At 45.8% G+C, this 18,690-nt stretch overlaps 1 protein-coding gene across 13 annotated transcripts in view; it reads left to right on the forward strand.

Annotated features, from left to right (window-relative positions):
* Positions 1 to 18,690, forward strand: part of Pxk (PX domain containing serine/threonine kinase like) — a 62,440-nt gene that overhangs the window by 27,130 nt on the left and 16,620 nt on the right. For all 13 annotated transcript variants that reach the window (XM_052190238.1, XM_052190239.1, XM_052190230.1 and 10 more), the window contains exons 4-13: positions 3,500 to 3,686; positions 7,284 to 7,361; positions 8,169 to 8,242; positions 8,831 to 8,905; positions 11,399 to 11,503; positions 12,378 to 12,479; positions 14,512 to 14,673; positions 14,975 to 15,092; positions 16,366 to 16,444; positions 18,299 to 18,347. In XM_052190238.1, the coding sequence (XP_052046198.1) occupies positions 3,500 to 3,686; positions 7,284 to 7,361; positions 8,169 to 8,242; positions 8,831 to 8,905; positions 11,399 to 11,503; positions 12,378 to 12,479; positions 14,512 to 14,673; positions 14,975 to 15,092; positions 16,366 to 16,444; positions 18,299 to 18,347 (1,029 nt within the window). The remainder of the gene's footprint in view (positions 1 to 3,499; positions 3,687 to 7,283; positions 7,362 to 8,168; positions 8,243 to 8,830; positions 8,906 to 11,398; positions 11,504 to 12,377; positions 12,480 to 14,511; positions 14,674 to 14,974; positions 15,093 to 16,365; positions 16,445 to 18,298; positions 18,348 to 18,690) is intronic.

Raw genomic sequence — 18,690 nt, forward strand, 5'->3', positions numbered from 1 at the left:
GTGCTTCCTTTGTACCTGTGCATTTTATGAGGCTAAATAAGAAGCTGCAATCACTTCGTGGCCTTTTTGCCAAGATCTCTTGGAAAAATGAGGAAAAACACTCGACGTGTAAAGTGTCTTATCTGGTGACGACGAGCTGTGCTGTGATAGATTTATCCTAATTGTGTCTGACACGTTTTCGTAGTTAGAGAGGGAACATGGGCAGCTCATAGAAGGAAGTTTATTCCGAGTTACTTTTCCAGGGGTGTAGAGCCCCGTGGCAGCAGGCAGCAGATGGGACAACTTGAGTAGCCAGCTGTGAGTTCACGTCTTGAAGTACAAAGCTACAAAGCGTGAAGCAGAGAGAACACACTGCTAGGAGGCAGGACTGCAGGCTGTCACACCTGCCTCTGGTGACACAGTCCCCCAGCAAGCCACACCTCTTCAACCCAGAGCCAGCGAGGGACAAAGTGTTACACACACACACACACACACACACACACACACACACACACACACTCCTTCCTTCAAGGAGACATAGAAATACAGAAGTGAAAACCACAACAAAACATTTTAGGTTGGAATCCCAGTGACAGCTAGGAGGTGGCGGCTCACACATTTAACCCCAGCCCTGGGAGGCAGAGGCAGGTTGGTCCATCTCTGAGTCTAAGCAAGCAGGCCCATGGCAGCCAGGGCTATACAGAGAGACCCTGTGTCTCAGTCAGGGTTTCTATTCCTGCACAAACATCACGACCAAGAAGCAAGCTGGGGAGGAAAGGGTTTATTGAGCTTATACTTCTGCATTGCTGTTCATCACAAAAGGAAGTCAGGACTGGAACTCAAGCAGGGTGGGAAGCAGGAGCTGATGCAGAGGTCATGGAGGGATGTTCCTTACTGGCTTGCTTCCCCTGACTTGCTCAGCCTGCTCTCTTATAGAACCCAAGAGCACCAGCCCTAAGGTGGTACTACTCACAAGGGGCCCTCTCACCTGATCACTAATTGAGAAAATGCCCCACAGCTGGATCTCATGGAGGCACTTCCCCAACTGAAGTTCCTTTCTCTGTGATAACTCCAGCCTGTGTCAAGTTGACACACAAAACCAGCCAGTACAATTGACCCCTTGTTGACACACAAACACATCACTATTAAGCGTCAACCCTTACTTTCTTATTCATCCCCAAGATCTAAATTACTTTAAAAGTCCCACAGTCTTTACATATTAAAAGTTCAATCACTTTAAAATGTCCAATATCTTTAAAATTCAGTCTTTTAAAAATTCAAAGTCTCTTAACTGTGGGCTCCACTAAAATACTACTTCTTTCAAGAGGGAAACATATCAGGGCACAATCACAACCAAAAACAGAACTCAAACTCCAATGATTCAATGTCTGGGATCCAACTCAAGATCTTCTGGGCTCCTCCAAGGGCTTGGGTCACTTCTCCAGTTCTGCCCTTTGTAGCACACAGCTTGTCTTCTAGGCTCCAGCTGCCTGTACTACACTGCTGCTGCTGCTGTTCTTAGTGGTCATGGCATGGTACTGGCATCTCCAAAACACTGCTGACTTCTACTGTAATTAGGCTTCACCAATAGCCTCTCATAGGCTCTCTTCATGGTGACAAGCCTCTGCTCCTATGCATGACCCCTTCAAGTCCTGGGCCATCAATTGCAACTGAGGCTGCACCTTCACCAATGGCCTTTCGTGGCCTCTCACTGTGCCAAGAGCCTCAGCTGCTCTTCATGACCCCTTCATGCCTTCAAAACCAGTACCATCTTACACAGTACCAAGTCCAGCCACAGCACAAAATATAACTGTGGCTATCTCTGGAACACACTCTCTGTGCTCTCAGAAAACACTTCCAAGAAGATTTCATCTCAGTGATGCTGGTCTCTTCTTAATCACCGCTAATTTCCTAGCTTCAGCTAACCAGCATCAATAGTCCCAGTAACACAAAGGTTTGCTTTAGTGGTTCTGGTATCTTGTTACTCACAGCTGATTCTTCAGCCCCAGCTAACCAAAACCACAGAATCTTCACAATCAAAACATGGCCACTGTAAGAGTCTTTAATCTTCCCTCTGAAATTTCACAAGCCAGGCCTCCATCTTTTGTACTGTTCTTAACATTGTCTTCCAAGCTCCTACAGAACTTTCCACAGAGCTCTTAATATTCTAATGGCCTTTCTAGCTCAAAGATCCAAAGTCCTTCCACAGTCCTCCCCAAAACATGGTCAGATTGTCACAGGAATACCCCACTCCTGGTACCAATTTATCTTAGTCAGGGTTTCTATTCCTGCACAAACATCATGACCAAGAGGCAAGTTGGGGAGGAAAGGGTTTATTGAGCTTATACTTCTGCATTGCTGTTCATCACAAAAGGAAGTCAGAACTGGAACTCAAGCAGGGTGGGAAGCAGGAGCTGATGCAGAGGTCATGGAGGGATGTTCCTTACTGGCTTGCTTCCCCTGACTTGCTCAGCCTGCTCTCTTATAGAACCCAAGAGCACCAGCCCAAAGGTGGTACCACCCACAAGGGGCCCTCCCGACCTGATCACTAATTGAGAAAATGCCCCACAGCTGGATCTCATGGAGGCACTTCCCCAACTGAAGTTCCTTTCTCTGTGATAACTCCAGCCTGTGTCAAGTTGATACACGAAACTAGCCAGTACACCCTGCCTGGAAACCCTCCCCCCTCCCCCGCCACCGCCACCCCCAAAAAAAGAGAAAAAAAAAAGAAAATCCAAATGAAGGCTGTGTGTGATGGTTCATGCCTTTAATCCCAGCACTCAGGTTCCCAGCCAGGACTGTTACACAGAGAACCCTCTCAGAAAAAAACAAAACAAAGAAAACCCAAATGAGATCTAAGAAATTACTCAAATATGTATTAAGAAGGCAGGATGTTGAGACATGAAGCAGATAATATATATCACAGAACCTGAAAAAGACGTAGCAGGTGCTGTGACTGCAACTGTAAGGCACATCACTTACCTAGTACAAACATGACAATGTCCTCGATAGAATGGCATCATGCTACTGGAAGCAGGGGACAGGAGTGCAAGGTGAGGTCAGAACTGTGGAAGAGAACTGTTTTCTTTTTGGTCTCTCTCTGTAGCCCTGGCTATCCTGGAAAGCGCTCTGTAGACCAAGCTGGCCTTGAACTCAGAACTCAGAGACATGCCTGCCTCTGCTTTCCCAGATGCTGGGGTTAAATGCATGCACTACCCCTGCCAGGCTGCTCGTGCTAATTTTGTAAAAATGATTTTTCTTGGTATTATGTCCATATATAACTTCGGCAAAAGTGAAAAAAAAAACCAATATAACCAGTTATATGATTAGCATATAATTTTATGAACTATGAGATGTATAGTTTATATATGAAATCATAATGAGTATTAGGGTGTATCTTCAAAGTCTATATTGTTTTATACTTAATGAACTATCATGCTTCAGGATTCAGATATCAAACAACATGTAGATAACATGAATATAACTCCTTTTCTTCCTTCTTTTCCTTCCATTCTTTCAGATTACAGGCCTAAGTCTGCCTCTTCCTCCCAAGAAACTGATTGGAAACATGGACCGTGAATTCATAGCTGAGAGGCAGAGAGGCCTGCAGAACTACCTTAATGTTATCATGGCAAATCATGTCTTGTCCAATTGTGAGCTGCTTAAGAAGTTCCTAGACCCAAACAACTATTCTGCAAACTATACTGGTAAGAAACGGAGTGTGTGAGCTGACTCATGCAGTGTCTCCAGGCGTGAGTCAGCAGGAGATAGTGTTTGTGGGGGAGCGTGCACATTTGTTACAGGGCAGGGTTCCTCCACAAAGACTTGCTTGGTTGTGATTGTCTGAACATCTATAGGAGGGACATAACTTACTTCCAAACTATGTGTGGTGCCTGCACAGAAAAATATCCATGGGACAGTCACGCTGCGCATGCGTGGCCTGTCTGCTGTCTTCCCGTGGAGCAGAGCGGACAGCCCGCAGCAGCACGTAGAACAACCTCAGTCCGGTTTGCATGTCCAGTGTGTAGTGTGTCTGGCTTTTCTAGAATGTCTTTAAATGTAATGTTGATTCAGAAAGGCTGTTCCTGTGTCCTCCTTCCTACCTGTTCCGAGTCTCTTGGCGCCAACACAGACAGGGCTTTTGCTCCTCTACTGATTACACACAAACTCAGTGTTAACTACCCAAGCCTGACGTCAGTAAAAGGAAGAACTAAGTACCTCCTTCATCTGGTGTGGCCCCTGCCTCTTCTCAGCATCCAACTTACCTGATTCCTGCCCTACCTGAGCAAGTTTTGACTTCTGTACTTCAGGGTAACCCAAACCAACTTTTCCTTGTCCTGACACTAGCTGAGACCTTTGTTTGTGATGGGAGGTTTTTACAATTGAATTGGCAACATATTAAGTCTTTAGTTCTTTCTTCATCAGACATTAATTGAGCACTATTATATATTCCCAGTGCTAAGTGTACTTAGCAAGGCCAATAGCACCTGTGCAGGGAGATTATATACAGGGTTAGAAGGCCTGGGGACAGAGGAGGACTTCTCAGAAGAGGCAATGCTGATTTAGGGGGGCTGAGAGGCCAGTGTCTCCAGTTAACAGGCTTGGAGCCAGGGGCCAGGACACCAGGGAGAACAGCCCAGGTAGGGGGAATTAATAGTTCCAAAGGGCTCTGGACTTTACCTGAGTTAAAAGATGTCCTCCAAGCTAGAGTCCTCATTTAGGACATGAAGGTCCACAAGAGGAACAGATGCCCTGGGCGTGTGTGAGGAGGAGGGGTTGCAGGCGAAAGAACAGTAGATTTAGGCTCAGCCTGGAGGTTTAGCTGGTCCTTGTGGAAAATCTGAGTGCTGTGGACAGGCTGGAGGGGCTGTGGAAGGCAGAGCCCAGAGTGCAGAGGGTGAGCCGCCAAGCCAGAGCCAGTCAGACACTTGCTATAGTTGCTTGGTTTTAGTTTGGTTAAGGAAGTGGCAGGCTCTGGACGTGTGTGGAGAGGAGACACGGGATTCCATGCTGAATCTGGGATGAGACTGCATCAGTATCAAGTCACCATGCAGCTTCTTATGATAAATAACTGTTCAATAAGAGGAAAAATTTCTGCCTTGAGCTCCCTGACCCTCAAGGTTTAAAAGAAAAGTCTAATTCCCAGTTCTCTATCAGGAACACATCTGTCCTGTTTTATTTGTTCCCTGTTGCTTCTCCATTTCTAAAACAGTGTAAGATTCATAGTAACATACTACAAGTTGTTGATGCTTGGTTTATGAGTCACCTTTAGTTTTGAACTGCTGTCCTATGTACTTTCTTGAAATTGATTATAGTATGGTAGGAAATTATTTCCATGATTTTCTCAGGGTTAATATGGATACTTTCATTTAAAGTAGTATCCTTTTAACTTGTTTCCAACTTTAGAAATGGTAAAAATGTTTTATCAACATTTATAATAGGGCACAGCACTCTCAGAGCTGCGTTCTGCCCTTGCCAGCATCCCAACACCTCTCAGAGAAGCTCGAACAGAATGTAAATGGAGCTGGCGTTGCATTTCATAGTCAAGTGCTTCCTCTGGAATATTTAGGGAACACTTTGCATAGTGAGTCAGTAAACAAACACCCAACTGTTGTCTCCTGCAAACTTCTTCACTCACAGTGTGCTGTGAAATATGCACAGTGAGAATGTTTGCCAAGCGCTCAGCGGATTCCAGGAGAGGCTGTTGTGACATATGGAGAGAATTGTTGGTGGGTCCCAGCCTCACCAGTCTCTGGAACATAATTAATACCAGCAGAGGTGAAAGTCCACAGGGTTTTGGTTTTTTTTTTTTTTTTTTTTTTATATATATATATTTGAAGATTGCTGTTTGCTTTCGGAGATCTGGAGTGGCTTCATTTATTCACTGCATTGGGAGGAAATGATAGCAAGTCGTGTTATTTTGGTGGGGTGGGGTATAAAAGGTAGTTATTCTGATAATTTCTTTTTTTTTTCTTTCTTTTTTTTTTTTTTTGGTTTTTTGAGACAGGGTGTATCCCTGACTGACCGGGAACTCACTCTGTAGACCTGGCTGGCCTCGAACTCAGAAATCTACCTGCCTCTGCCTCCCAAGTGCTGGGATTACAGGCGTGCACTACCCACCACTGCCAGGCTGATAATTTCTTAATGCAGTGAACTTGAAGGAAATTCTTCTCATTGTGTTAAGCAGAAATGTCCAAATGATAAATGAACAAGAAAAAAGAGGCCACGTTTGTAAGCAGACAGGCACTCTCGTCTACCCCAAGGGAGCCATGTGCCGACGAAGACATTTCTCTGGCGCTCTGGCTTTGGTTCTAGCATATTCTTAAGGCTAATCACTTCTTTGTTTGTGAATGCTATAATTCCACAAGGAATGAGATGGGATAAATATCACTTGGAACGTGTTGTTCCATGTGACCTTATAATACTTCCTGAATCCTGAGCTGCAGTTGTGGCCCAATTAAATACCTAGTTTAGGTCAGCTAGTTTATATACTTTAGATTTCCTGGCTTAAAAAATGTGTTTCCACATAAACAATAATTTTATTTTTTGCTCTTTAATAGTCCCTTACTTTTGGAGTAACTTTATGTTTACAGAGAAGTTGTGATAGTAGTTCCATAGACTCCCGCCACCTGCCTTCTCCAGTGTAGCATCTGATAAAAGCGTAGCACCTAACTCAAACTAAGAAGGCACTGTTGGCACATTACCATTAACTCCGGATTTATCCAGCTTTCATCAGTTTCCTTGTGTTGTGATTTATAAAAAGCCAAGGCTATGTTTTATAGTGTGTGGTGAGGTGGGAGGGGTCTCTGCAGGCCCATGCTGAGGCGTCCCTTTCCCCTGAGGCACCAGCCACACAGTGGCTGTGGATCAGAAGAGAGTTTGTTTAGAGGTTTGGGAAGGGGAGTTGAGAAGAGAGTAGAGACAGGGAAGAGGAGAGGCAGGCCAGCAACAGAGGAGAGAAACCAGGAGGTGGGGGGAGGAGGAGAGAGGGAGAAGGGGGTCAGGGAGAGCAGAGTCAGAGAGAGAGAGAGAGAGAGAGAAGGGGCTCGGAGAAGGGCCGGACAGCCCTTTTATAGCAAGCCAGGCCCACCTGGCTGTTGCCAGGTGACTGTTGGGCGGAGCCTAGAAGGAATGCTGACAGCTAGGGCCCAGTCTGAAAGGCTACATTATTTTTAATTTTCCTTTTTGTGATCACATCTTTTCAAGAAGTCTGTAGACTGCAGGGTTTTATTTGCATGAACAGTATGTGAGCCTTGGCTTTACCTAACACATCTGACTAATGGATTTCTCCAATACCGTTGCAGAGATCGCCTTACAGCAGGTGTCCATGTTCTTCCGATCAGAACCAAAATGGGAGGTGGTAGAGCCACTGAAAGACATAGGTGAGCGCTGCGTGGCCATCCAGCGGAGACGCTATCCCAGCGAAGCTGGTCACCGCTGCTGACCATAGTCCCGTACCTCCCCTCTGCTTCAAGCTTTGTCTTTAATGCTGATACCTACTGCCCTGGTTAAAGCCATGTCAGAGGCGTGGGGTGCTGGCCCCACTCAGGACCACATTCAGTCCCTGTCAGAGGCGTGGGGTGCCGGCCCCACTCAGGACGTCATTCAGTCCCTGTCAGAGGTGTGGGGTGCTGGCCCCACTCAGGACGTCATTCAGTCCCTGTCAGAGGCGTGGGGTGCCGGCCCCACTCAGGACGTCATTCAGTCCCTGTCAGAGGCGTGGGGTGCCGGCCCCACTCAGGACCTCATTCAGTCCCTGTCAGAGGCGTGGGGTGCCGGCCCCACTCAGGACGTCATTCAGTCCCTGTCAGAGGCGTGGGGTGCCGGCCCCACTCAGGACGTCATTCAGTCCCTGTCAGAGGCGTGGGGTGCCGGCCCCACTCAGGACGTCATTCAGTCCCTGTCAGAGGTGTGGGGTGCTGGCCCCACTCAGGACCACATTCAGTCCCCATTAGGCTCTTTCAGTAAGTCTAGCTTGTAGTTCTGTCCTACTAGCTTTTCCATAAATATAGTAACTTATTTGTTTATTGTTTTTATAGAGTAGCCTTTCTGTATGAATATTGTTAAGTGATTAGGCCCTGTGTAGATGAGGCTAAGATTGCCAAATGTAACTCTCATTAAGAAAATTAAAATTTGTATCAATTGTTGCAAAAATACTGAAGCTATAAGCACTTTCTGCTTTGTGGCAGGTTGGAGGATAAGGAAGAAATATTTCTTGATGAAAATTAAAAACCAACCAAAGGAGCGGCTGGTGCTGAGCTGGGTAAACTAGGCCTTTGCTTTCCTTTATCCCAGGAGACTTGGGTAGTGGATGGGGAGTTTTGATAAGAGACTCTTCACACGTTTACTGTGCTCCTCGGCGGTGACGGGCAGAGTTCTTCAATCCCACATCAAAGAAGAGTCGTTTCAAGTCCCTTGGCTATGCAATTGGTCAAGTAGTAATGTTCAGGAGAATATAGGAACAGCCTGGATTTAGGCCTGACAGTTTTGACGTGCCCACCCCCCCCCCCCAAAAAGCTATTGGATATTATCTCATCTAATTCCCACTGAGAGTTCTGGTGACATATTTGGTTATGGAACTGAATGAAACCCCGGTCATAGCCTGATTTTCATCGGCACACACTCCCTCTCCAGAAAAGGCCTAGAAGCAGCAGACTTAATTTGATTTCTTTATTTTATAATTTATATTTATATAAATTTATATATATTTTATTTATATAAATATATATTCATTTATATTTTTGTAATTTATAATTAAGAATTTGAACAAATAAAGTTAGGGGGAAAGACATAAGGAATTTTTCTTGCAGTGAGCAAAGTGATACTCTGATATTTCTTCCTACATTTCCAGGCTGATCTTGGCCCAGACAAGTATTTGTCAGATAAAGATTTCCAGTGTCTAATCAAACTTCTGCCTTCCTGTGTGGTAAGTACAAGTCCTCCCACTCCTCACTGCTCCTCAGGCTCGGTGTTCTCTTGAGGGTGAACCTGGGTAGAAGACCTGGACATAGGCTGTGGTCTCAAGAGGATGGAAAGGGACAGTGACTTTTAGTTCAAACCAGAAGTAGGCAGGCTCGTCCTAATGATGTGATGTCCTTTAACCCAGTGTTTGTGACATCTTAGCCCATTAATGATAGCTGTTTAAATGTACTCTGTATTTTAATCAGATTGCAGAGTAGGGTAGAACCACTTACTCTTGTTGAGCATTTTATCAGTGGGACTCCAAGATCTGTTTCTAGCAGGAAACTAACTTCTTAGGCAAAAAGAAATGACAAAAAGAGCCCCTTTGCTGTGTGAGCTGTCTTTCACAGGCTAGTAAGCTGGCTTAGAGAAACATAACATTACTTGTACTAATGGATAGTCCTAATTTAAGGCGTCGCTTAGAAGAGAGCGCACTGGAAGACTTACTGCGTCCAGAATGCCTTTAGTAAAGACTGAGTCTGGCCTGTGGATGGGTCAGTGTTAACACCCATTACCTGGTTCCCACACACTAGAATTAATTGTTTTATGGTCGCACTGACTTGTCCATCGAGTTTACCTTTGAATGCTCTTGTTAAAGCAATGAAGCCATGATTTAATAAGGTGTGATTTACATCCAAGAAAAATGCTGTGGCCTTGAGTTCCATTGCTTGTATGATAGGCTTTCAAACACCCAGGTTTTTGTTGCCGATGTTTGCAGTAATTGAGTTTGAATGGAGAGCCTTGTCTATGCTAAGCGGATACTCCACCACCACTGACCCATGCTCCCATCAGTAATTTATCTTTTATTTTAAGAGAGGGTTGCACTGAGTCCCCCAGGCTGGCATTGAATTCATTCTGTAACCCAGGCCAGCCTTGAACTTTTGATCCTCCTTCCCCTGCCTCATAACTCTGGTATAATAGGCTTGAGCCACCAGGCCCCCTTAGCACCCAGACTTAAAATTACTTTTAATGAATGTTTATAAAACAAAACAAGAACAAGAAAGAAGGGGCTAGAGAGATGGCTCGGAGGTTAAGATACTTGCTTTTGCAGAGTACCAGTGCTTGATTTTGAGTACTTACATGGGAGTTCCCAGCAGTCCATAATTCCCGTTGGCACCCTTTTCTGACACCCGCTGTGGGCACCAGGCACATATATAATGCACACACATACCTGCAGGAAAACTACTCATACTCACAAGATAAAATAAATAAATCTTAAAACAATTAAAATAGCAACAAGAAAAACAAGAACAGTCATGGTAGCACATGACATTGTACCAGTGATTAGTGGCAGAGGTAGGAGAGCTACAAATTCAAGGCCAACCTGGACAACATAGTGAGGCTTTGCCTCAAATAACAAAAACAGCCCCACCCCCATATCCCTAGCACAGTGCATGTAAGAAATACACATTAAGCCAGATGGCAGTGGTGCACTCTTGCTTCCAGCACCAAGGAAGCCAGAGTAGGATCTCTGAGTTTCAGGCCAACCTCATCTACACAGCAAGTACCAGGACAGCCAAGGCCACACAGAGAAACCCTCTCTTGAATAAAAAATCAGTAAAACAACAATACCTTAGGTGGGCTTGGTGGCTCAGTCCTCAAGCAACTCCTTCTAGATGACAGGTGTTGGAGTCACATTAGCCTTCCTGTAGGTCAGACCTCAGACATATTTTGAAGACTTTACTCGGATTAGGACTGTCCATTAGTCTAAGTAATGCCTGTTTCCCTTGGCCGAGTAGTTAGCCTGACCAAGGGAACTCAGACCGCAGAGTGGCTGTCACTCTCTCACTCGGGTTAATTACCTAGGGCCTGAGCAGCCAATCTTCGTGTCCATGTAACCGGAGTTCCAGGTTATAGGAACACATCGAGTCCTTAAAGAATTGGTCTCCACCCACCTTGCTGGCTGACATTTGGGTGTCAGGGAAGTCCCTGCTGCTGGCTTCTAAAAAGGGCCCAGACACCAAAGCATGGCTGAGCATGCATGTCTGCAAGCGGATGTGCTCCCTGCCTCTGCATCCAAACAGCAGTATGGAGTAAGTGGCAGAGCTTCGAGCAGAGGCACGCTTGGCCGCTCTGACTGCCGAGCCACTGCTGAGGTCTTTATGAGGTCTTTCCCCAAACTCAGCCCTTTCCTCCTCTGCCACCATGGTCTTGCCCCGGATCTGGTGCACAGAGCCAAGTGAGGAGCCTTGCACAGCAGACCTCTCAGGAGGGAAAGGCTTAGCCAAGCAGGGCCTTCTCGTGGGGCCCGCCCCCTCCTTCCTGCCACTTCTCCCCTCCTCGCATCTGAGGGGGGGGTGGATCCAGTAACTGAAAAGTGGCCTGTGTCAGGGAGGGTGTGGCACATCTGTGTAAACTAAAGCAGCACCATGGCGCTGGCCTTCCCGTGAAGAGGACATGACTCTAGAGGCCCTGGGCCTGGAGCGGACTAACCTGAGTTTCTCTCTTTGTTTGGCAGCACCCTTACATATATCGGGTCACCTTTGCCACGGCCAGTGAATCCTCAGCATTGCTGATTAGAACCTTCAATGAAAAGGGAACTTTGAAGGATCTGATCTATAAGGTACTACTTATAAATCAAGTTCATGGTTATAGATTTCTTCAGTCCCTTTAGAATCTGTTTTGATATTTGATATATAAATTTCCAGAAGTTAGGCCCCATGACATTTTGTTTGTTTGTTTGTTTGTTTTTTGTTTTTCGAGACAGGGTTTCTCTGTGTAGTCCTGGCTGTCCTGGAGCTCACTCTGTAGACCAGACTGGCCTCGAACTCAGAAATCCACCTGCCTCTGCCTCCCAAGTGCTGGGATTACAGGCATGCGCCACCACGCCTGGCTGGCCTCATGACATTTTTAAAAATAATTTTCAAGATTATAATTAAATCATTCCTCCCCTTAAGCCCCATGAATTTCATTTTAATTTTTACATTTTAAGCACAGCATGGTGAAATCCCATGTTCTCAGAAGATTGCACAGGAGGGTTGTGAGTTTCTGTCCAGCCTGGGTTACATAGTCCCTATCACAAAAACAAACAGACAAAATTAAATCTGATTTGGAAAAACTAGTTTGCTTAAAGAACATTTCTTTCCCCGTGAGCAAAGATGGATGTCTGTGGCATGGGAGACTGCTCTGATGGTGAGTTCTAAAGTTTGTACTTGGCATTGAACAAAGCAGTCCTGGAAAGTTCTTACAGTAGGCAAGACTTTGCGAATGGCCTAGGGTGGGGCCAGTATGTAGTCCCACGAAACCAGAAGAAATAGAGCTCAGGCCAGCCCTTTACCTCAGCTACAGACTGTTGGATTACCACACCAACCAACCCCACATCCTGTGTGCCGGGGCTGGGGCTGACTCTCCGTGGATTCTTTCTTACCTTTTCAGGAAGCCCAGGGGTAAAAATGGGTTTCTCTAGCTCTTTATGTATTGTTGATTCTTTTCAAAAGGCAAAACCAAAGGACCCCTTCCTAAAGAAATACTGCAACCCTAAGAAAACCCAGGGTCTTGAACTCCAGCAAATAAAAACATATGGACGGCAGATATTAGAGGTAAGAAATATTTGATTTTGCTTAAGTTGTTATCTTAGTTTGGATGTCAATGCTGTGAAGAGACACTGTGACCATAGCAATTCTTACAAAGGAAAACATTTAATTTGCGGCTGGCTTACAGATTGAATGGTTTAGTTCATTGTCAGCACAGCAGGAAACATGACAGCATACAGGCAGTCATGGTGCTAGAGAAGTTATTGAGAATTCTGTATCATGATCTGCAGGCAGCAGAAGGGGACTGTTCTGACTGGGCATAGCTTGAGCATATGAGACCTCACAGCCCATCTCCACTGTGACACACCTACTGTAACAAAGCCACACCTACTGCAGCAAGGCCACACCTCCAATTTGGACAACCACAGTTGAACTCATATATTTCATCCAGAATTACAGTTTAAAAAAGATTTATAGCTGGGCAGTGATGGCTCATCCTGTAATCCCAGCACTTGGGAGGCAGAGGCAGGTTGATTTCTGAGTTTGAGGCCAGCCTAGTCTACAGAATGAATTCCAGGACAGCCAGGGCTACACAGAGAAACCCTGTCTCAAAACAAAACAAATATTAATTTTATTTTTGTGTCCATGTCTGCCGCATGTGTTGGGGCTGCTGCAGAAGCCAGAAGACGGTGGCAGATTCCCTCGCACTAGGTGGTTGTGAGCCGTCCAGTATGGTTATCAGGAGAGAGTTGAGCATACCCTAATCCCATGTTCTTTATATCCGTCCATCCATCCATCCACCCACCACCCACCATCCATCCATCCATTTAACTAGATATCTAGAGATAAAGATATAGCTACATACATACATACATACATACATACATACATACATACACACACACATATATAATGTGTTTTTGTGTAGGGATACACTGTGTGTATGTGTATACATACACACACACACACACACACACACACACACACACATATACATAAACATATGTGGAGGCCAGAAGTCAACAACAGGTGTCTTTCTGTTGTCCTGGAACTCACTTTGTAGACTAGGTTGGCCACAAACTCAGAAATCTGCCTGCCTCTGCCTCCCAAGTGCTAGGATTAAAGGCGTGTGTGCGCCACCACTGCCCTGCTTTATTTTTTATTTTTATTTTTATTTTTTTTTTTGATTTCTTAAAAGATGAGGTTTTTAAAGCTAGTAGCTAGGAAGAGAGGTTGCCATATTTCCTTCTGTGTTTGCTGGATTGTGGAGGCACCCTCGCTGCGTTTGCTCTCGTCCCCAGGTCCTTGTGGGGACATCATGAATCTTTTGCTGAGTCACTGTTTGTCCTAATGGAAGCTGAGAAGTTTGCTTTTGCCAAGAGGCCAAAATCCTACTTTGTATTTTTATTACTAAACACCAAGTATGGTCTAAGTAGATGCTGAACAGGAGAAGTCCCCACCTTAACCCCTTTCCTAAATGATTGGCACAGACACTGATGCCATAGCTTTATGAATCCACGCAGGTGGAACAGGACAGCCTCAGAAAAGAGCTGGCAACTGGGACCAGAAAGCTCGCTTTTCCCAAGTGAAGAGAAAAGAGGAAATGCGATGGTGTGCCCGTGTGTCCGACAGTCTCCCAGCTGTGAGACAGTCTGCATTATTCTTTTTTCCAAAGAACTCATCAGAGTTGGCATTTTTGGGGGGTGAGGATCTCTTGAGTGACCTGCTGGATTTCATTTTAAAATATGTTAATTTTTGCTGTGGAGTTAAATTTAGCCTCCTGCATGTTGAGAAAACCACTGCTGAGCTACACGCCCAGCTTAAAATGCCTCTTTATTTTTACACTTAATGCTTGTTTACATGTGGGTGTGGGTGTGTGCATGCCGTAGCACATGTGTGCAGGTCAGAGGACAGCTTTTGGGAATTGTTCTCTCTTTCCTCCATGTCTACTCCAAAGACATGGAGGCTGTTAGTTTCTGTTGTCAGCACCTTTTAACCTGAGCCATCTTGTTTTCTCCAAAAATATTTGAAACATGAATTTAACCTATGTCATATGTGAGTGAACTGGGAACAGTTAACCTGTACATGTTTTTTAAAGGTCCTGAAGTTTCTTCACGACAAGGGGTTCCCTTACGGCCATCTCCACGCAGCCAATGTGATGCTGGACGGTAACACTTGCCGGCTGCTGGACCTGGAAAACTCACTGCTGGGCCTTCCTTCCTTCTACCGATCCTACTTCACACAGTTCAGGAAAATCAATGTGAGTTGTGGCAGTCACATGGGCTGTGTTTACTTCATATCACCCTGTGCATCCAGCCTTGGAAAATACAGTGGGAGTGCACCTTGCTCCCATTTTTCCAAGACGTAAAGATGACATGGTGGGTGGGACAAGGAAGTGAACAGAATCATCGATTGACAATGACCTATAGCTTAAGTCGGAAGGCTGCCTTGTGAGTCTGTGAGAAGGGCTTTGGAGTTACATTGGGAATGAGGCCGCCCTGGCAGCCCGGGCAGTGAGGGCCAGTGACTGAAGGTAAACGTGGCGCTCTCTTTCTTCCCAGACACTGGAAAGTGTAGATGTCCACTGCTTTGGCCACTTGCTCTATGAAATGACTTATGGACGGCCTCCAGACTCCGTGCCTGTGGACTCCTTCCCTCCTGCATCATCCCTGGCTGTGGGTCAGTACAGGGCTTGGGAGTAGGGTTTGCTGGGACCTGGTATTCTGCAAAGCTACTGAAGCTCTTGTTACATGCCAACAAAGATGGCGAGCAAGTTGTCATCTCCCCAGCCAGAGCAGTGAACGTTTGGACGGCTTGTCTGTCTCTTCATCTGTCTGAAGCTTCTGTAAACTGCAGTAGAATTCTGAAAGCAGGAGAATGTAGAGAACTGTGGGCAGCTTGGGTGTTAATCAGAAGCCAAAGTGAGGGTCAGATAACTCGAAGCCAGGCTTGAGGAGCCAGGCACGTGTCAGAGTTCCGTCCAAGCAGGAGTGGGACTGGAGAGCCATGGCTGGAGGCCGGAAGATAAGGGCCTAGCCTGCCCACCCAGGCCTCTGTTCTCAGGCAGGTGGTTCAAGGAGCCGTTACAGCCTTCCCCAAGGAGACTAAGGACGGAAGGACAGGGGACGCTTAAGGACCGGGGCAAACTCATCTCAGATCATCCATCCCCAGAGAGCCAGCTCAGAGCTCAGGCTGGGAGAAAGAGCCCAAGGTAGCTTTTGGGACACTGTTTGGAATATGCAATCACTCTATCAACCTTCACTATGCCAAGTGAGGCAGTTCAAGAGAACAGACATGGGCCTGGTGTGGTGCTGCATGTCTTTATTCCCAGCACTTGGGAGGCAGAGGCAGGCAGATCTCTGGGAGTTTGAAGCCAGCCTTGTCTACAGAGTGAGTTCCAGGACAGCCAGGGTTGTTACATAGAGAAACTGTCTCAAAAAACCAAAGCAAGAGAGAAAGTGAAAAAGCACCCTGAGACTGTTTCCTAAACAGCTGAAAGTAAACAGTAACCTGTGGGTGTGAGAGTTTGGTTGCTTGTTTGTAGCATCAAGGTATTGAAAGACAAGGTGTCAGCAATTGGAACTTTGTGTCTTGGTTTCCATTAAAAGCAAGCAAGCATTAAAATCAGGTTCTGAATTTTGCTTTTGTGTACTGTTAACTTCTCTCTGAAGAGAACAGTTGTATGAACACTATCTTGATGCCTTCCTCCATTTCTCCTTGGAGTAGACTTAGCTGTCTGTCAGCATGTGGTTTCTGAGGGATTTCCTTTGAGTCATTGGTAACGGCAGTGTTTCCCATCCCCCCATGTATGCCATCTGTCTGTATGTGAAGAGTTTTGACACTGTCCTGATCAGCCTGCAGACAGTTGTTGCAAAGCGATGTCAAACTTTTCCTCACCAAGTGGATCTGCAAGAGTTCTGTGGGACTAAAATGTGTATCTGTTCATTTCAAGTGGCCGTGTTGGAGTCTACGCTGTCTTGTGAAGCCTGTAAAAATGGCATGCCTACCGTCTCCCGGCTCTTACAGATGCCGTAAGTCAATCATATGCATTGCTTGGAATCTTGATAACTGTGCTGAACCTTGGCCCACTGTGCCCAGAGCCCGGTGCCTTGGTAAAGAAAGACTCAGTTTGGTCCCAGCAGAGTTGAAGTGACCAGCTTGCTGTCAGTCACGTACAGCATGATACCATGACCCTTTCCTTGTGACCGCTCTGCTTAGTCCAGTTGCTGTCCTGGAAATCCAGTGTCCTTTGCATGTGTCCCATCACCATTAACACTGTGTGTGTTCGTTGAACTCCTGATGTAGGAAATACAGTAGGAGGCCCTCCCTAGCACCTCTGCTGGTCCTGCTCCACGTCCAGCTAGCCCCCAGCTGTGGAGTTGGTGCCCCTCAGGCCTTGGTGGGCCTGCCCTCTACAAGAAAGCGCTGTGTCCTTGGCCTCCTGTGCTTTTGTTTGTTTATTTCATCTCTGAGCACTAGCTGTTCAATAGCTAGTGTATACCAACCCTTGTGCCACGGGCTTTGTGCTCAAAAGACCTCTTCCTGTCAGCACAGTTGTGAGGAGCTGAGCATGTAAGGGGCCTCTCGTCAGGTGTTGTTCCTTCATGCAGAGGTTAAGGTGATGCAACTGAAGTCAGACAAACCTGTGAATGGATCTCAGCTTCATTCTTCCAGAAGGACATAGGCAAGCTTTCTCAGCGTGTTGAGGTTTCCCTGGCCCTTCTTTGTCTGCAGCAGCTTGTTGTATAGCAAAGGTATTCAGGAAGTAGTAACAGCAGCAAACAAGGCTGGGGACAGAGTGCAGCTGGAGGCTAGAACCTACTACAGGGCCCTCAGTCCTGCCTCCTGCCTGGTTAGAGACCTGGTATAGGCCAGGCACTTCTTTCCCCCTGGGGAAGCTGATGATCAGAAGAAACAAGCCCTTCTCTATGAACGTGACACTGCGGCATCTGTTTCCAAACCAATAGCCACTAATAACAACGTACATATGAGAAAATAGATCTCCTTTGAAACTTACAGCCTTTGCCACAGACTGCTGGGCCAGAGAGCACATGGGTCAGGGAGCAGTGGGCGAGACGGCCGTGCTCCGGTGCTCACTTGCATCATCTTGTTCCCAGTCTCAGCATCAAGACAGGTGTTCTGTCTTTCCCAGAACATTCCACCCCATGGGCTTTCACTTTGAAGAGGTGTGTCTGTCCTATATTTTGTGAAAATCTAGAAGTCAGAGGATGAATACAGGGGAGGGCCAGGATTTGAGGAGGATGCTGAAAAAGGCTTCCGTCCTTTCTGTGTGGGGTGAACTGCTGTCTGTCTCCACAGAATCTCACCTTGAGAGCACTAAGCCCCTAGGCAGCCCTTCCAACCACATCAGTCCAGAGTTCCTCCTGCTGGTATTCCTAGTAACATACCTTGGAAGAAAGAATCGATGCACACCAGAAACTGCTACTTTAGAATGAAGTATGTCTTAGATTCCAATCAGGACAATCCAAAATGTGTAGTAAGTTCTAGAATAAACCACCTTTCCAAGGCAAGAAAACAAATAGTTCTGTTTAGAAACATCTGTTAAATATATCTGCAACATTTTGCAAACTGCAAAAAAGTTGGTGTTTACCAACTTTTATTTTTTTATTTATTTTTATTTTTTTATTTTTTTTTTTTTAAAGATATGGCCCATAGTGTTAAGTGTAACTGTCCTGGTCCTCCCTATAAACAGCTCTGAGGGCACCGAGTGACTTGGAAGCACCTTTGTCATTGCTGACGGACTTGGAGTGGTGGCATGGGTGGTCTCGGGCTGAGAAGTCATAAGCTGCTCTGACCTGCTGTGAGAGTACACCCAATCCCCAGCCTGCACCCAGGGCCTCATGCGTTTGTTTCTTCTCTTATAGATTATTCAGTGATGTTTTACTAACAATTTCTGAAAAGCCACAGTTTAAGGTAAGGCAATTAACATAATTTTTGCAATATCATAATTTTTGTGACATAGCTAAGTGATTTTGAAACTTAATTTTTAAAAACAAAAAAGGTTCATAATATGAAAAATTAAGAAGCACCTAAACATCATATAACTAGACTATTTTGACCATTTATAATGCATGGGTTTTTTTGTTGTTGTTGTTGTTTGTGTGTGTGTGTTTCTTTCAAGACAGGATTTCTCTGTGCAGCTTTGCCTGCCCTAAAAGTTGTTCTGAAGACCAGGCTGACCTCAAACTCAGAGATCCTCTTGCGTCTGCCTTCAAGTGCTGGGATTAAGGTGTGTACCACCACTTCCTGGCTTTTT

The sequence above is a fragment of the Apodemus sylvaticus genome, chromosome 8 (assembly GCF_947179515.1).
Source record: "Apodemus sylvaticus chromosome 8, mApoSyl1.1, whole genome shotgun sequence".
NCBI classification, from domain to species: Eukaryota; Metazoa; Chordata; class Mammalia; order Rodentia; family Muridae; genus Apodemus; species Apodemus sylvaticus.